Source organism: Lithobates pipiens, unplaced genomic scaffold, assembly GCF_037356315.1.
Source record: "Lithobates pipiens isolate NorthernLeopardFrog02 unplaced genomic scaffold, aLitPip1_a1.2 Scaffold_13, whole genome shotgun sequence".
Taxonomy (NCBI): domain Eukaryota; kingdom Metazoa; phylum Chordata; class Amphibia; order Anura; family Ranidae; genus Lithobates; species Lithobates pipiens.
In genome coordinates, this window is record NW_027507718.1 from 128,197,808 (window position 1) to 128,215,874 (window position 18,067).

The window sequence follows — 18,067 nt, forward strand, 5'->3', positions numbered from 1 at the left end:
TGTCGGCTAATACAGAGAACACTGATTGAGTGTTCTCTGTATTACGGGGAGCCGACAATTTAGCCGCAAGTGATTTTAAAAGACTTTTTTTCCTGCACAAATGACATTTTGTGCAGGGACAGTTCTAAGCACCAGAAGCATGCGCCCCTTCACAGGCATACTATAGATACCCCCCAGCTACGAAATTTAAAGGAATATTACACTTTTATTGTTTCACTTTAATCATTATTAAAATCACTGCTCCGGAAAAAACTGCAGTTTTTAAAACTTTTTTTTGCATTGATCCATGTCCCCTGGGGCAGGACCCGGGTCCCCAAACACTTTTTAGGACAGTAACCTGCATATTACCCTTTAAAATGAGCACTTTAGATTTCTCCCATAGACTTGTATAGGGTGTTCCGGCTTTTCGAATTTGCTGCGAACAGCCCAAATTGTTCACTGTTCCCTGAACAGGCGAACAGGCAATGTTCGAGTAGAACATGAGTTCGACTCGAACTCGAAGCTCATCCCTACCAGCCATACATGGATCGAAATTTGGCCATTTCAGCAGGGTTGAAAGAAAAAAAATTATCATGTATGGCCTGCCATACTCTCTCTTTAAAAATCCAAGTTTGATGATGACAGCTCTGTTCACCAATGCATGGGCACACCATAGTAAACTAAGTAGATTGCAAAGTAACTTGCTCTTTTCTTTTTAATACTAACTAATGTTATGTTATATTTATTTTTACTCACAATGTTTTTACTATATTGCCTTACTAATCAACATTTTCAATTTTTCACCCTGTAGTCGTTCTTAGAAGCTGCCAGTATAATGAACCAGCTCTCTCACAAACACCAAGTCCTACTGCATGGCGTCTTTGTGGGGAAACAGAGTGAGTGAGCAAGGACTGTTTCATTGTGTTTTCCCTTGCTTTTATAAGTGATAAACATTTACAATAATTCCCTCCATGCTTTGTGTATTGCACTAATATTGTATCATGAATGTCAAATTGTGCAGTGCAGTCAACAATAAAGACAAAAATATGGAGACAAATAGCATTGGCCCGTATCAAGGCCACATTCTCATTACTGGAGCCTATAGGTGCACATCCTTTGGTGCTCAACACAATATTTTTACAATCATGTCTATTACAGAGAACATCATTTTTTCTGATGCTAACCTGGTTTAAAATATGGTGGTAATGTGTAAATAAGCTAATATGAGATGATTGAATTTATACTAATGGTAGGGGAAAACGTTTGACCAGTACAGTGAAAAAAAATACTTTTTTTTTATTCGGGTGCCTTATGTCACATCCTGTACCTACATAGTAGTAAATCCAGACTGGCTCTTATTTATAACAGCTGGAAGAAATAAGATGTGTACTTGCATTCTTTGATTTACACCAAAAATAGAAACACCAGGAAATTTCCAATTAATATTTCTTACCTGTTTTCTATCTTTCTTTTTTTGTAATTCTTTATTAGACATTGTGTATTATTCAGTTAACTCTAGACAAGGTATATAATATCTATGTAGAAGACAAGTAAGATGGAAATGGGAGATATTGATCCCAAAATACATCATGTATGAGTTTTAACAGTCTCCTGTGGTAAATCACCCAGATGTGAGCATTTGCCCAGTCAAGTCGGTTATGACGTTGAACTGCAGTCAGGTTGAGACCCCGATGAGGATGACGAGCATGCAGATGAGCTTCTGAGACGGTTTTTGACAGTTTATGCAGAAATTCTTTGATTATGCAAACCGATTGTTGTAGCAGTTGTCCAGGTGGCTGGTCTCAGACAATCTTGGAGTTGAAGATGTTGGATGTGGAGATTATGGGCTGGTGTTGTTACACGTGGTCTGCGGTTGTATATATAAATGATATAAGGTCTGGGATTTAAAGTACTATTTCAGTCTTTGCAGATGACACCAAGCTATGCAGTGGAATAATGTCCTTACAGGATGTCTCCAACTTACAAGCCAACCTCAATGTCTAATTGGGCAATTACGTGGCAAATGAGGTTTAATGTTGGTAAATGTAAAGTTATGCACTTGTGGGTTAAGAATATGCATGCATCATACATACTAGGGGTATACAACTAGGGGAATCATGTTGGAGAAGGATCTGGGTGTTTTGATAGATCATAAGCTTAATAATAGCATACAATGCCAAGCTTTAGTTTCCAAAGCGATTTAAATCCTTTCTTGTATTAAGAGAGGTATTGATTCCAGAGAGAGATATATAATTTTGCCCCTGTACAAATCATTAGTAAGACCTCATCTGGAATATGCAGTTCAGTTTTGGGCACCAGTTCTCAAAAAGGATATCGGGGAACTGGAGAAAGTGCAGAGAAGGGCAACCAAGCTGATAAGAGGCATGGAGGAGCTGAGCTATGAAGAAAGATTAGAGGAACTGAATTTATTCTCTCTTGAGAAAAGGAGATTGAGGGGGGATATGATCAACATGTATAAATACATAAGTGGTCCATATAGTGAACTTGGTGTTGAGTTGTTCACTTTAAAGGTCATCACAGAGGACAAGAGGGTACTCTTTACATCTAGAGGAAAAGAGATTTAATTTTTTTCCCCTCTGGGTCAACTGTAGGTATAGGATTGTGTATATGGTTTTGTATACATTTTTTTTCCCTTTTATTGGTTGAACTAGATGGACTTTTTTCAACCACTCTATGTAACTATATATTCTTAGTAATAATGAAACAATTTGGGAATAGGGATGAGCTCGGTGTTCGATTCGAACGCATGTTTTACTCGAACATTGGCCGTTCGTCTGTTCGGCTAATTCAGAACTTTGTGGACAGTTTGCACCAAATTCGTGTGGCACGAATGGCCCACAATGCACTATGCCATCGCAGTGCATTGCTGGCTCATGATTGGCCAAGCATGTGCTGTGACCCCGCATGCTTGGCCAATCACAGCTCCGGCAGCGAGGAGGGCCATAATTGGCCACAGGCAGGATGCCTGTGGCCAATTATAGCTCAGGGGGTTTAGTACACGCCCCACACTATATAAGGCCGCCAGCATGGCGGCCTTGTGTAGTGTGTTGGTGTGCAGGGAAAGAGCTAGATAGGCAGGGACAGTGTGTTCTTTTCTCAGCCATCTGCAGGAGTTAGTGGGTGTTGTGTGCCTCTAGCACAGCACAGTATACACCTGTATCTACCCTTTATTGCTGGTGTTCTCTAATACAGGCATCTGCAGGAGTTAAAGTGGGTGTTGTGTGCCTCCAGCACGGTATACACCTGAAGATACCCCTTATTGCTGGTGTTGTCTTTTGCATAGCTTGCATATTGGCCTTTAAAATTAGCATTCATTTTGAAAGTTTGAGTCCCATAGACTTTAATAGGGTTCTAAAGTTCCTACGAATTTTCAGTCCGTTCGAATGTTCTGGTGCAAACCGAACCGAGGGGGGGGTGGGGTGTTCGGCTCATCCCTATTTGGGAATGTGCATTGTGCATGCAATTCACATTTCGAAGTTCATCACAATCTTTTATAATACAAAACAAAATTGATATCTTATGTGCTGAGAGTTATCATAATTAGGGATGAGCTTCGTGTTCGAGTCGAACGTACGTTCGACTCGAACATTGGCTGTTCGTGCGTTCGGCGAATTCCGAACGTTTTGGCCGTTCGCGTCAAAATTCGAGTGACGCGCGCGCGGACCACAATGCACTGCGTTGGCGCAGTGCATTGCTGTCCGATGATTGGCCAAGCATGCACTGTGACCCCGCATGCTTGGCCAATCGCAGCGCCGGCAGCGAGGAGAGCCATGATTGGCCACAGGCAGGATGCCTGTGGCCAATCATAGCTCAGACTGTGTAGTGCACGCCCCACACTATATAAGGCCGCCTCCTGTAGTGTGTTACTTTGCATCTGAAGCAGTGGGTGTTCTGTGTACCTTCAACACAGTACACACCAATCGTTTTTGGCTGATTTCCTATCTTGCTGCTGTGTAGTGGTTGTTGTCTGTGCCCTGACCGCAGTATACACCACTATATTCACCTCACCTATATAGCTAGTGATCTAGCTTTAACCACTTAACAACTGCCCATTGCCGATTAACGGCTTCAGGGCGGTTGTTTAACTCAGAGAGGCCGTTAATTAACGGCCTCCCAGAATTCTGCTCTCGCGTGCCCCGAGGTGTGCGCACTCGAGAGCATCCGTGACCGCCGGGTCCATAGGACCCGGCGCATCACGGTAAACGGCCGCTCATAGCGGCCGTTTACCACTTGATTGCTCCATCAAATGACGGAGTGATCACTTGGAAACAAACCGGCGTCATGTTATGACGCCTGTTCCTCCCTCCCCTTTCTGTACCGATCGGTACAGCGGAGGGGAAAGAGATCGGTGTCAGCAGCGATGTGGGCTGCATCTGCAGTGCCCACATCGCTGCTGACCGAATTTAACCCCTCAATTCCCTGCCAATACTCTGCAATACCAGTGCATACTCTGCAGTACCCTGCCATTACTCTGCAGTACCCCTCCATTACTCTGCAGTACCCCGCCATTACTCTGCAGTGCAGTACCCCGCCATTACTCTGCAGTGCAGTACCCTGCCATTACTCTGCAGTGCAGTACCCCGCCATTACTCTGCAGTGCAGTACCCCGCCATTACTCTGCAGTGCAGTACCCCGCCATTACTCTGCAGTGCAGTACCCTGCCATTACTCTGCAGTGCAGTACCCCGCCATTACTCTGCAGTGCAGTACCCCGCCATTACTCTGCAGTGCAGTACCCTGCCATTACTCTGCAGTGCAGTACCCTGCCATTACTCTGCAGTGCAGTACCCTGCCATTACTCTGCAGTACCCCGCCATTACTCTGCAGTGCAGTACCCCGCCATTACTCTGCAGTGCAGTACCCCGCCATTACTCTGCAGTGCAGTACCCCGCCATTACTCTGCAGTGCAGTACCCTGCCATTACTCTGCAGTGCAGTACCCCGCCATTACTCTGCAGTGCAGTACCCCGCCATTACTCTGCAGTGCAGTACCCTGCCATTACTCTGCAGTGCAGTACCCCGCCATTACTCTGCAGTGCAGTACCCCGCCATTACTCTGCAGTGCAGTACCCTGCCATTACTCTGCAGTGCAGTACCCTGCCATTACTCTGCAGTGCAGTACCCTGCCATTACTCTGCAGTACCCCGCCATTACTCTGCAGTGCAGTACCCCGCCATTACTCTGCAGTGCAGTACCCCGCCATTACTCTGCAGTGCAGTACCCTGCCATTACTCTGCAGTGCAGTACCCTGCCATTACTCTGCAGTACCCTGCCATTACTCTGCAGTACCCCGCCATTACTCTGCAGTACCCCCCATTACTCTGCAATACCCCCCAATACTCTGCAGTACCCGCCATTACTCTGCAGTACCCCCAATACTCTGCAGTACCCTACTATTACTCTGTAGTACCCCGCCAATACCCCGCCAATACTCTGTAATACCCTGCCATAAATTGCCATACCCAGCCATACTCAGAGATACCCAGCCATACTCGGTGATACCCTGAAGTACCCAGCCATAGACGCCCCCCATCCCTCACCGCCCTCCGGTGCTTCTACCAACTCGCCAGTACGATCAAAGCCAGAATCTTTTTTTTTTTTTTTATTTCAGGCTTCCCAGCCTAGAGGTGAGATGTGGGGTCATATTGACCCCCCAGATTTCACTGTAAAGAGGACCTGTCACCCCATATTCCTATTACAAGGGATGTTTACATTTCTTGTAATAGGAATAAAAGTGATCAAAAATATATTTTTGGGAAAAAAAATGTCAAACTAAAATAAATAAAGTAAAATGAACAATAAAAAAATAAAATAAAAATTAAAGCGCCCATGTCCCCATGTGCTCGCATGTGCCACACATGTGAGGTATCGCCGAGAATGTTAGAGCGAGAGCAATAATTCTAGTCCTAGACCTCCTCTGCAACTCAAAACATGTAACCAGTAAAAAAATATTTAAAGCGTCGCCTATGGGGATTTTTTAAGTAGCGACGTTTGGCGCCATTCCACGGGCATGTGCAATTTTGAAGAGTGACATGTTTGATATCTATTTACTCAGCATAACTTCATCTTTCACTTTATGCAAACATTGGGCTAACAAGTGGTTAATAATAGAGCTTGCAGTCAGTAGTGTTAGTGCGTGCTGTCTGCGTGCTCTGTACCCAGTACATACCGCTATAATATAGGGCAGGCCCCTACTTTCAAACATCCAACTTACAAACATCTCCTACTTGCAAACGCAAGGAGACAGCAGCAAGTGAGATGAAAAAAGATGGACGACAAAACAAATTATACAGGGGTGATAACCCTTCCCTATGTTTTCCAAAAAGCTTAAAGATATTTTTTTTGACTGGAGCTACACTTTAAAAATGTACCGGTTGAAAATGACAAACAGATTCAACTTAACACAACAAACCTACACAGTCCCTGTCTTGTTTGCACCGCCTGTATACTGCTGTTCTGAGTATATAGGGCCTGGGGGCCACACGCATTTCCTTTTTTTAATATGGGTACGGGGTTCCCCTTAATATGTGTACAAGACCCAAATAGGCTGGTAATGGGCAGGGAGGGCTACCCATGCCATTTTTCTGAATGATTTTCAACCATATTGCAGGAACCAGATATAACATTAAAACCGCAAGCAGTTTTAAATGGTGTTATTTCCGTTTAATGTCATTTTGTGCAGGGACTGTTCTAAACACGGGAAACACGTGGCACTTCACAGGCATACTATAGACACCCCCCAGGCACCATATTTAAAGGAATATTTCACCTTTTTTTTTTCACTTTAATCGTCATTAAAATCAGTGCTCCCGCCAAAACGGTAGTTTTTAAAACTTTTTTTTGCAGTGACCCATGTCCCCTGAGGCAGGAGGCAGGTCGCCAAACCCTTTTTAGCACACTATCTTGCATATTAGCCGTTAAAATTAGCATTTTCCAATTCGAACGTTCGAGTCCCATAGACTTCAATGGGGTTCTAACGTTCGTACCGAACGCGGGGGTCGTTCGCAAGTTCTGGTGCGAACCGAACCGGGGGGTGTTCGGCTCATCCCTAATCATAATCATATTGCCAGTGAAATCACATTATTGAACAAGTGATTAACTCTTGTTTTCCCAACAACTCTTTCTAATAAAAAAAAAAAAAAAAAAATTAAAGATGAGCTCCTGGCAAATACAAAAACACCATTGTGCGTTGTATAGCCGTAATTATTCTTTCTTTGTTTGCCATTTATTTTTAGATTTCTCTTTATATGTTCTGAAAAATTTCTTAAATAAATAAAAAAAAAACACCATTACGTTCAGCCATGTATACAAATTTTTTTTTTATTTTAGAAAACAATTGTACCTAAATATTTATTTAGTTTTAAGTTCCTGGAAATCTTGGAAAAACAACAATCCTTTGGCAGGTAACATAGTTGACTCTATAAACTGTATAAATTTCAAATTACTCTGATTTCAACTTTAATACTTTTCTCCCCCTGCAGTTCATTTTTTTTTGTGGTAATACAGTAAAAATTGATGATGTAATCTTTGTTAGTTCACCTTACCAACAACCTGCTAATTCAGGTAAGGGGCTCTTGTAGATAAAAACAAACTGGGCAGCTTGGACTGAAGTTGAATACTGCCCTTTGTTATAGGTGTAGGCCATTTACATATAGTGCCTTCCAAAGCCTGGCAAAAAAACCTCTCAGAGATGGCATCATCCTGTGCTGCCTTGTTTGCTGAAACATTGTTACTCAGTCAGCTCCCAGCTGATTTAAAGTGATTGTAAACTTTTTTTTTCACCTGTTCTGTGGTTTTGCACAAAGCAGCCCTGATCCTCCTCTTCTGAAATCCCCTGTCCTGGATCCACCTCTTTGGCCAGTGCCCCCATAGGAAGCCGCTTCTAATGGGGTACTAGCATGGGCTTGATCCCAAGCCACACTGGCAGCATCTATAGACACAGACAGTGTGGCTTGGCATCACATGATTTGATAGCATAATGAACCAAAGGCTCTCGCTGCTATCAATATGCCCTGCGCCAAGAGAGAGCTGCTGCTCTTGGGTACAGCGCTCTCTCAAGATTGGCCCAGGTAAGTATAGGGGGGGGGGGGGGGGCTGCTGAGATCCTGATGTGCACAGAAGTTTTTTGGCGCAGAGAATGCATTAAGGTACAAAAGGATGCCTTTAGAACCACTTTATACCCCCTTGCATGCTCTCTGTTTCCCATGTTGAAGTAGCTCATGCTGCAATAGAAAATAGCAGACCACACATGTGGGAGTTTGAGAACTCGCTCCTGTGATGGTGGAGTTTCTTAGCAACATCCTAATAACAATGCAAGATGGGATGATGCCATCTCTGGGAGTGTTTCAGTCAGGCTTCAGGAGGTACATAAAATGCCTACATTTATTAGGAATTATTCATGTGAACGCACAGTTTAATTTTATATACAGGCGCTCCTACAGACAGTTTTTTGGAGATGGTGAACTAATCCTTTAAACATTGTAGTTGTTGTACATTATCTTGGATCTCTTTACAATTTTTCATATTACAATCTGTTTACTATATTCTAGTTGTGATGGTCCAGGAGTTTATCGTTCTGGGTGCCTTAGATCTCTACTTAAAAAGACAGCAACAGAAGGGTCCTATTCCTATCAGCTGGAAACTAGAAGTGGTCAAGCAGCTTGCCTACGCTCTCTGCTATATGGTATGACTAATCATTTCCAAGATTTTGTAAGAAAAAGATACTTTAATGTCTATTTTAATTTTTGCAGTCAAATTTAAGGAAACCCCAGTACAAATTTCTATGTTACCAATCGTATAGCATACATAAAAATATTAAACCTATCTATAAATAAACCTCACGCTTGGTTATGTTAACAATGGAGCTGCTGCGCCTTAACAAACCTGAATACCAAATCCAAAATAATATCTAACAAATAAAAGAAAGTGCGTTGCCTCCTTACAATGACAATAAAGTCATAAAGTGAATTCCCACATATACATATGTGATAAAACATTATTTCTTAACAAAAACACTCATAAAAATTGTTCAGAAAATAAATAAATGAAAATGCAATTCATCAATAACTATTAATTAGTATGACGCATTAGAAATGTGAAAATTGGAAATAATATATAAATTAAAAGTCACTAATTAAAGCTGGAGCTCAACTGTCACAGGAATCATGTGACCTCCACAACTCCACATTTTTTATTTTTAAATTAACTTTATTGTAACAAACAACACATAGACGATACTACAGGAAGTGAAAGTGGTTGTAAGCCCTTACAAATCACTTTGACCTACAGGTAAGCCTAGATTAAGGCTTACCTGTAGGTCCAAGAAATATCTCCTAAACCTATACGGTTTAGGAGATATTCACCCGAAGACAGCCACCGCTGTCTACGGCGCATGCGCCGTAGACAGCGGTGCGCAGGCGCACTGGGCAGGCCACAGATCACTGCGATATGCCGTGAGTGTCGGCTCCTGTGCGCATGCGCGGGAGTGACGTCATCGTGGCTCCGGCGAATCACAGCGCCGGAGCAGCGAGACCCGAAGTCGCTCCGGGATACATGGCAGCGGCAAAGAGGAAGACGGAGGACCGCTTTGGGGGCTTCGTTCTCAGGTAAGTTATTCATAATGAGCTAGTATGCTATGCATACTAGCTCATTATGCCTTTGCCTTACAGAGTGTGTTTTTTTTTTTTTGCCTTTACTTCCTCTTTAAGGTCACATGTTTCCTGTACATGATTTTTTTAAATGAAAACAAAAAAGTCACTAATTAATCTTTCATAAATTTATGCACATGGATGAACTTCATAAGATTAATTTGTGACTTTTGATTAAGAATGACTTATGACTTTTTTTTTTTTTTTTTTTATATTAATTCCATATGTTCACATTTCTGATGCATTATACTAATTAATAGTTATTGATTAATTGCTTTTTCAGTTATTTATCTATTTTGCCAATTTACACATTTTTAATAAGTGTTTTTGTTATGAAATAGTGTTTTATTACATGTGTTTGTATATATACAGGAGTTCACTTTATGAGTTAATTGAGTTAAAAGAGATAGCGTACTTTCTTTTATTTGTTATATGTTATAGTTCCTACCTCTTAGCCCTTGTACACACGGTCGGAAATCCGTTGGATTTTGTCCAACACTGTTGCATACACACGGATGGACAAAGTTGTCGGAAAACTCCGATTGTACATAACGTGATGACGTTATTTTGTTACGACTGGACTACGTTCAGGCTAGTAGCCAATAGCTTTGGTCTAGGAATTTGATCTGAGCATGCGTGGCACTTTGTCCGTCGGAGTAGGCTACACATGATCGGAGTATGTCCGATCAGAGCATTTTGACGGAAAATTTTACAGACACAGTCGGATTATCCGACAAAATGGTCCGATAGGACAAATTCCGTCGGAATCTCCGACCGTGTGTACAAAGGCTTAGATGAGTGTGAGGAGAAGGAACCATGACAATGGGAACATTTAACAAATATAAAGTAGGTGTTTTTCAAGTTTGGCTGCAAAATTGGATATACAATTTAAGTAATGCATTCATTACAGCCGGCCTCTAATGTATTAGAAGCCATTGGAGATGCATTTGTGCTCAGAGACTAATTCTCATGTGAATATTCAGCAGTTCTTCAGAAGCTTGATTTCTTTGCAAAACCACTTTTTAAAATTAAACTGCGTAATTAAAATGTGTAAGTAACTGAGGCTCAAGGAAAACTGTAACAACTTCAATTGGTTGTAAAAGCTAAAGTTTTTTTTTTACCTTAATGCATTCTCTGCATTAAGGTAAAAGATCTTCTATGTGTAGCTCCCCCCCTCGCCCCCCTAAATATTTACCTGAGCCTGATCTCGATCCAGCGCTATGTCCAAGAGCAGCAGAACTGCTCTCTCTCTTCCTCCTCACTGGACTCAGTGCGAGCAGTGGGAGCCATTGGCTGCTGTCAATCAAATCCAGTGATGAGGGAGCGAGGGGTGGGACCACGTTGAAATGCGTGTTTTAATAGATGCATCCAGTATGACTCTGGCTCGAGCTCGCACGAGTGCCCCCCAAGAAGGTAGCTTCTTATGTGGGCACTTGGCAGGGTGAGGAGCCAGGAACCCAGAAGAGGAAAATTGGCTCTCCATAGTTCTTATTTAAGAAAAAAATATTTAAACCTTTACTATCACTTTAAATATGCAACATTCTATAAGAAGGCTGTTTTTTTCATGCTGTCCAGATACAAAAAAAATAATGCAGGTCAACCTAAATCACATATCCCCCATATAAAAAGGACTGACTATCCACTACCTAGAACAGTGGTTCTCAACCTGGGGTTGGGACCCCCTCGGGGGTTGAAGGACAATTTGCCATGGGTCACCGAATCCTGGGTTGTTCTTGAAGCCCGCACTGCTTTCCCAGCCCTTTCACGGCTGCCCAGCAGGGCTGTCCCCGGAGCCTGCGGCTGCCCTCTCAGCCTCTTCGCAGCCACCCATTCAGTTCCTGGCATGGGTGGGAAGGGCAGAGACTTGAGGTCAGCTGACTGGTGAGGAATGTGAAATGGGAGGGGCTGGAGGAGACCCTATCTCCTGATTTCGGCATTGATGTCACTGCTGCGAGATACCACAGAGCTGGAGACACAGTGAAGCCGGAGACACAGTGAGTAACACTACCTGTGATTAGAGCTGGCATTAAAATTCCTCACTACAGTTCTCAGATCAGCAGATGACCTTGATCAAGAGCACCTAAGTTGGCTGATCAGAACTCCCCCCAGCACTGCCACTCATCCCATCGCCCCACCCCACCAAGGAGTAAGAGAAGTAATAAAAATAGAGAATACATGAAAGGGAGAGGAAAGAAATAAGGGGTAGAAACAAAGAAAAAGAGAGAAAGAATAAGAGAAAGAAAAATGGCTAGAGAGAGGGATGGGGGGAAAAAACAAGAAATTAGGAGATAGAGAGATAAAAGGGAAAGAAAGGAGAACAAAGAGAGAGTGGGACATCCTAAAATGTACCATAAGGGGTTTTAATACAGTATGAGTGGAAGGGACTCAGGGAGCGCTAAATAAATGTCCATGGGTTAGGGGCGCAAATTACTTGTCTTGCCTTGGGTGCTGACAACCCATGCTATGAAAATTATTTTACTGTTAGGGGTCCCCACAACTTGGGAAATTTTATCAAGGGGTCACCACACTAGAGCGGTTGAGAACCACTGCCCTAGAAGAACACATATCTTTAAATGCATGTCTCTTGTCTCTATTACAGGAGGATAAGCAACTAGTTCATGGGAACATTTCAGCTAAAAAAATACTTTTGACCCGTGAAGGTGACAAGGATACCCCTCCTTTCATTAAACTCAGTGACCGTGGTATAAGCATCAAAATCCTCGATCAAGGAAGTAAGCGCTTCAGAAAATATTTATTGCATTTATCAAACATTTTAGCCAATGCCTGTAAATTGACCTTGTTCTCTACTTTTATATTGTCATACAATGCACGGTCCTCTTAATAAGAAATAACAATGAGCTGTGAGTCACATAGCTTTTTGTATGTAATATTATTGTAACTTCTAGGTTACCATTTTGTATAACTGTGGTTCTAATATAACTGGCAAATCATTACAACATAATAAAGCTGACTCTGCTTCAAAGGAAGCTATAAAAGTTTTGGTCAATTTTATTTTTACATTCTTTTTTCAAGTTTACAAATTTCCCTTTCCCCAGTTTCCCTTTCATGACCAAGGCATTTTTTTTGCTATCCAGCAGTGCACTGCTTTTACTCAAATTAAATATATATATATATATATATATATATATATATATTTTCACACAAATAGAAAAAATTTGATCACCACTGGGTTTTTTATTTTTTTATTACATAAATTAAAAAAAGCCTGCAAATTTTGAAAAAACAAACAAGCAATGTTTCTACTTTCTGTTATAAAACATATCCAATAACAGAATCAAAAAACTGAATTTCTTCATACATTTAGACCCTTTATTTATTTTTCTATATGTCTTTGGTTAAAAAAAAAATCCCAGTGTATGAGTGTAATTGGTTTGTGCGAAAGTTACAGGGATTGGTATACTAAAGGCAAATAGACTGTCCACTTTTGCTGCTCCAGAGCTTAGTAAATGAGCAGAAGCTCTGCTGACTTCCCTCATTCGGGCATGTGCAAGCACAAATGCAGTTGTTTATTATTTTCCTTGCATGTGATTGGGTGTTCTTTTAAGGTAAATCTTTACCTCATTTACTAAGCTCTGGAGCAACCGCACTTGCAAAAATGAGTACCCCTCCACACAAACAGAATCGCGGTACACCTGTCGCCCAAAAGAAGTTCTGGAACTTCTTTTGGGCGACAGGCGTACCACAATTCTTTTTGCGCGATCTTACAATTCGTTAGACGAAAATCAGGCCAAAATCACACCACGATCGGGGTGCCATTGGAAATTATGGGGATTGCAAGCGCACTCTGCGATTTGCAGCGATTCGGGAATGCAGGCAATACCGCTGCGATTTTGCCCATGATCCAGGCTGCGCCTAGATGTGAATGGAGCCTTAAAGTGCTTGTCAGGAAAATCTAAATAGCCAAAAAGCTGTCCTTTCAAAAGAACACTCACCTTTCCTGCTGCCTGATCACAGTGTAAACAGGAAGAACCGTATATCGGATTTTCCTCACTAGCGTCTGTCAGACGTTAGTAGAGGAGAGCCAAACAGCTGCTCTCCTGATAGGGGGGGGTCTCCCCTGATCAGCGCATTGATTATCAGTGCAGACCCATTGAGGATGCCCACCCAGGACCACCAGGAATGCCAATCAATGATGCCTGCCAGTGCCCCCTAACAGTGCCATCTATCAGTACCACTCACCAGTGCCACCCATCAGTGCCACCTATCAGTGACCATCAGTGACACCTATCAGTGTCACCTATCAGTGCCCATCAGTGCTGTATATATGTGCCTCATCATCAGTGCCAATCAGTACCGCCTAATTAGTGCCCATCAGCGCAGCCTTATCGATGCCTATCAGTAAAGGAGAAAACAAACTTACTTACAAAGTTTTTTTTTTTAATTCAAAAAGCAGCTTTATTGAGCATAATAAACAGGATAGAGACATCATTGTGTAGCGCAACAGGCACTACCAACACTAACAAGTGCATTTCACATACAAGTGCTTGAAGTATACAGATAACTGCAGAGGAAGACACATGAGACAAATAGCAATAAAAAGGTATTTACAAAGTTTTTAACAGAAATTAAGAAAAAAAATGTATTTGTAGTGCAAAAAATAAAATCCCCAGTAGTGATCAAATGCCACCAAAAGAAAGACCTATTTATGTGAAAAAATTATAAAAATTTTGTTTGGGTACAGCGTCGCATGACTGCGCAATTGTCATTCAAGATGTGACAGCGCTGAAAGCTGAAAATTGGTCTGGGCAGGAAGGTGTATAAGTCCCCTGTATTCTGTGGTGGTGCGTACATAGAGGCCGCAGGAGCGCCGCCCCCCTCTCCAGCACCGCTCTATGACCAATAGATAGATTCATGCATTGCATGAATCTATTTATTGTCATCGCTGCCGCCCCTATTCAGGTGTCTGGCCCCTTGTCGGATGCCGGGCATCTGAATTACAGTGGTGGGGTTTCTTTGGAAGTGCCTGATTAGAGCTGTCGGCTCTAATAGGCTTACAAATGGGTAAACAGCAGGCGCACTGCTGTGCGTTCACTGTTTACACAGTGTTGTGTTAGAGAAGCGAATACATCGCTTCCCTAACACTGACCCACCTCTCAGCCAATCAGGTTTCCGGGTCTGTGTTACATGTCACCTGATTGTCTGAAATCACAGGCGCTGTGACTGGACGCCTACCAGGCGTCCAATCATTGCAGAAGATGTGAGGAGGAGCGCGGGAGAAGACATCTGGGTCGGATTTGGAGGACACCGGTCACCGCTCGCCTCCTGCTGCCGTCACCCGCTGCACAGTAGAGACAAGGTAAGTGCCGAGCACAGTGGCAGCACACAAGGGGCACAGTGGCAGCACACAAGGGGCACAGTGGCAGCATACACGGGGCACAGTGGCAGCATACACGGGGCACAATGGCAGCACACAGGGCACAGTGGCAGCACATGGGCTCAGTGGCAGCATTTGCGGCATAGTGGCAGCATTTGGGGCACAGTGGCAGCGTTTGATGGGCAAAGTGGCTGCGTTTGATGGGCAAAGTGAGGCTGCAATTGATGGGGTTTTTTTTTTTTTGCGACCCCCCAAAAATTTTGAGCACCAGCCGCCCCTGCCTGTGTTGAAGTGGTAAAGATAAAAAATCTTCCTTGTGCAACAGCCCACCTCAGCCCCCATAATACTTAACTGAACTCCCTCTCGATCCAGCAATAGCCAGGAAGTCTGTGGACAGCTGCTGTCAATAAATGTCAGTGAGCCAATGAGAAGAGAGAGGGGGCGGGGCCAAATGGATACACAGAGCAGTGGCTTGGCTCAGGTGCCCCCATAGAAAACTGCTTGCTGTGGGGCCAGGAGCGAGGGGTAAGGATTGTCAGCGGGGAACCCGAGAAGAGGAGGATCTGGGCTGTTCTGTGCAAAACCATTACACAGAGCAGGTAAGTATGACATGATTGTTATTTTTAAACAAAAATAATTAAGACTTTAGTATCACTTTAACCACTTAAGGACCGCCGTATTGCCATTGTACGTCATCACAATGGCACAGGCAGGCACAAGCATGTACATGTACGTGCCTGCCTTCCAGCGGGTGGGGGGTCCGATCGGACCCCCTCCCGCTGGATACGGCGGTCTGGTTCGCTCCAGGAGCGATCCGTGATGAGGAGATGGCCGTTGGTTTCTGGCCACCCCCTCTGGATCGCTCCTGGCCAATGACAAGCTTCCTCCCACTGTGTATTGTTTACACAGGAAGGAGGAAGTGATGTCATTCTCCTCGGGGCGGTCTTTTTGACCGGACTACGAGGAGAAGACTAAAAGTAAGTGCACCAAAACACTACACTGACACATAGGTACACATAGGTACACAAACCCCCCCCCCCCGATCCCCCCCCCCGATCGCCCCCCGATCCCCCCTGCCCCCCCCCCCAGTCACAGTGCCACTGATTGCATTGATCATTTCTTTACTGATCACTGCATTTAAAACTGTCAGGGCAGTTAGTGTTAGGTCCAGGGTAGCCCCCTATCACCCCCCAATAAAGATTTAACACCCTGATTGCCCCTAGAGTTAACCCTTTCACCCCCTTTTGCCAGTGTCACTAAGCGATCATTTTTCTGATCGCTGCATCAGTGTCGCTACTGTCGCTAGGTAGCTATTAATTTTTTTAGGTACACCGCCAGGTTTTTATATCGCTAGGTACCCCGATATACTACCCAATAATGGTTTTAACCCCCTGATTGCCCCTAGTTAACCCTTTCACCCCCTTTTGCCAGTGTCACTAAGCGATCATTTTTCTGATCGCTGCATTAGTGTCGCTAGTGTCGCTAGGTAGCTAGTTTTTTTTTAGGTTCACCGCCAGGTTTTTATAGCGCTAGGTACCCCGATATACTACCCAATAATGGTTTTAACCCCCTGATTGCCCCTAGTTAACCCTTTCACCCCCTTTTGCCAGTGTCACTAAGCAATCGTTTTTCTGATCGCTGCATTAGTGTCACTAGTGCCGCTAGGTAGCTAGTTATTTTTTTAGGTTCACCGCCAGGTTTTTATAGCGCTAGGTACCCCGATATACTACCCAATAATGGTTTTAACCCCCTGATTGCCCCTAGTTAACCCTTTCACCCCCTTTTGCCAGTGTCACTAAGCGATAGTTTTTCTGATCACTGCATTAGTGTCACTAGTGTCGTTAGGTAGCTAGTTATTTTTTTAGGTTCACCGCCAGGTTTTTATAGCGTTAGGTACCCCCATATACTACCCAATAATGGTTTTAACCCCCTGATTGCCCCTAGTTAACTCTTTCACCAGCGATCACAGTATAAGTGTCACTGGGGACGCTGGTTAGCCAGTTAGTTATTTAGGTTCCCCGTCAGGTTTTTATATAGCGCCAGGGACCCCCATATACTACCTAATAAAAATTTGAACCCCCTGATTGCCCCTAGTTAACCCTTTCACCACTGATCACCGTATAAGTGTTACGGGTGACTCTGGTTAGTTTGCTTTTTATAGCATCAGGGCACCCACCATTTATTACCCAATAAAGGTTTAACCCCCTGATCACCCGGCGGGTGATATCAATTAGGTTTTAGGGTCAGGGTCTGCGTCGCCCCAGGCAGCGCTAGGTTAGTGCCAGTACCGCTAACACCCACACACAAAGCATAAACCTCCTGTAGTGGTATAGAATCTGAACAGATCAATATCTGATCTGATCAGATCTATACTAGCGTCCCCAGCAGTTCAGGGTTCCAAAAAAACGCATTGTTAGCGGGATCAGCCCAGATACCTGCTAGCACCTGCGTTTTGCCCCTCTGCCCAGCCCACCCAAGTGCAGTATCGATCGATCACTGTCACTTACAAAACACTAAACACATAACTGCAGCGATCGCAGAGTCAGGCCTGATCCCTGCGATCGCTAACAGTTTTTTTGGTAGCATTTTATATTTAAATCCGGAAGGCAGTGCTTTGTTTTCGGGGTCCCATACGTGGCTAGGCTCCCAAAAAGTCCCCCACATGTGGTAGCCCCGTACTCGGGAGAAGCAGCAGAATTTATTTTGGGGTGTAATTTGACTTATGCCCATAGCATGTGTGAGCAATATATCATTTAGTGACAACTTTGTGCAAAAAAAAAAAGTTTGTAATATTCCCGCAACTTGTGGCAAAATATAAAATATTCCATGGACTCAACATGCCTCTCAGTAAATAGCTTGGGGTGTCTACTTTCCAAAATGGGGTCATTTTGGGGGGTTTTGTGCTATTTTGGCATTTTATGGCCTTCGAAACTGTGATAGGTAGTGAGGAGTGAAATCAAAAATTTGCACCCTTAGAAATCCCGAAGGTGGTGATTGGTTTTCGGGGTGCCGTGCTTGAATAGACTCCCAAAAAGTCCCACACATGTGGTATCCCCATACTCGGGAGAAGTAGCGGAATATATTTTG

At 43.5% G+C, this 18,067-nt stretch overlaps 1 protein-coding gene across 2 annotated transcripts in view; it reads left to right on the forward strand.

Annotated features, from left to right (window-relative positions):
• JAK3 (Janus kinase 3) overlaps positions 1–18,067 on the forward strand; it is a 197,953-nt gene that overhangs the window by 121,974 nt on the left and 57,912 nt on the right. For both annotated transcript variants that reach the window (XM_077475550.1, XM_077475549.1), the window contains exons 13-15: positions 791–875; positions 8,548–8,681; positions 12,245–12,377. In XM_077475550.1, the coding sequence (XP_077331676.1) occupies positions 791–875; positions 8,548–8,681; positions 12,245–12,377 (352 nt within the window). The remainder of the gene's footprint in view (positions 1–790; positions 876–8,547; positions 8,682–12,244; positions 12,378–18,067) is intronic.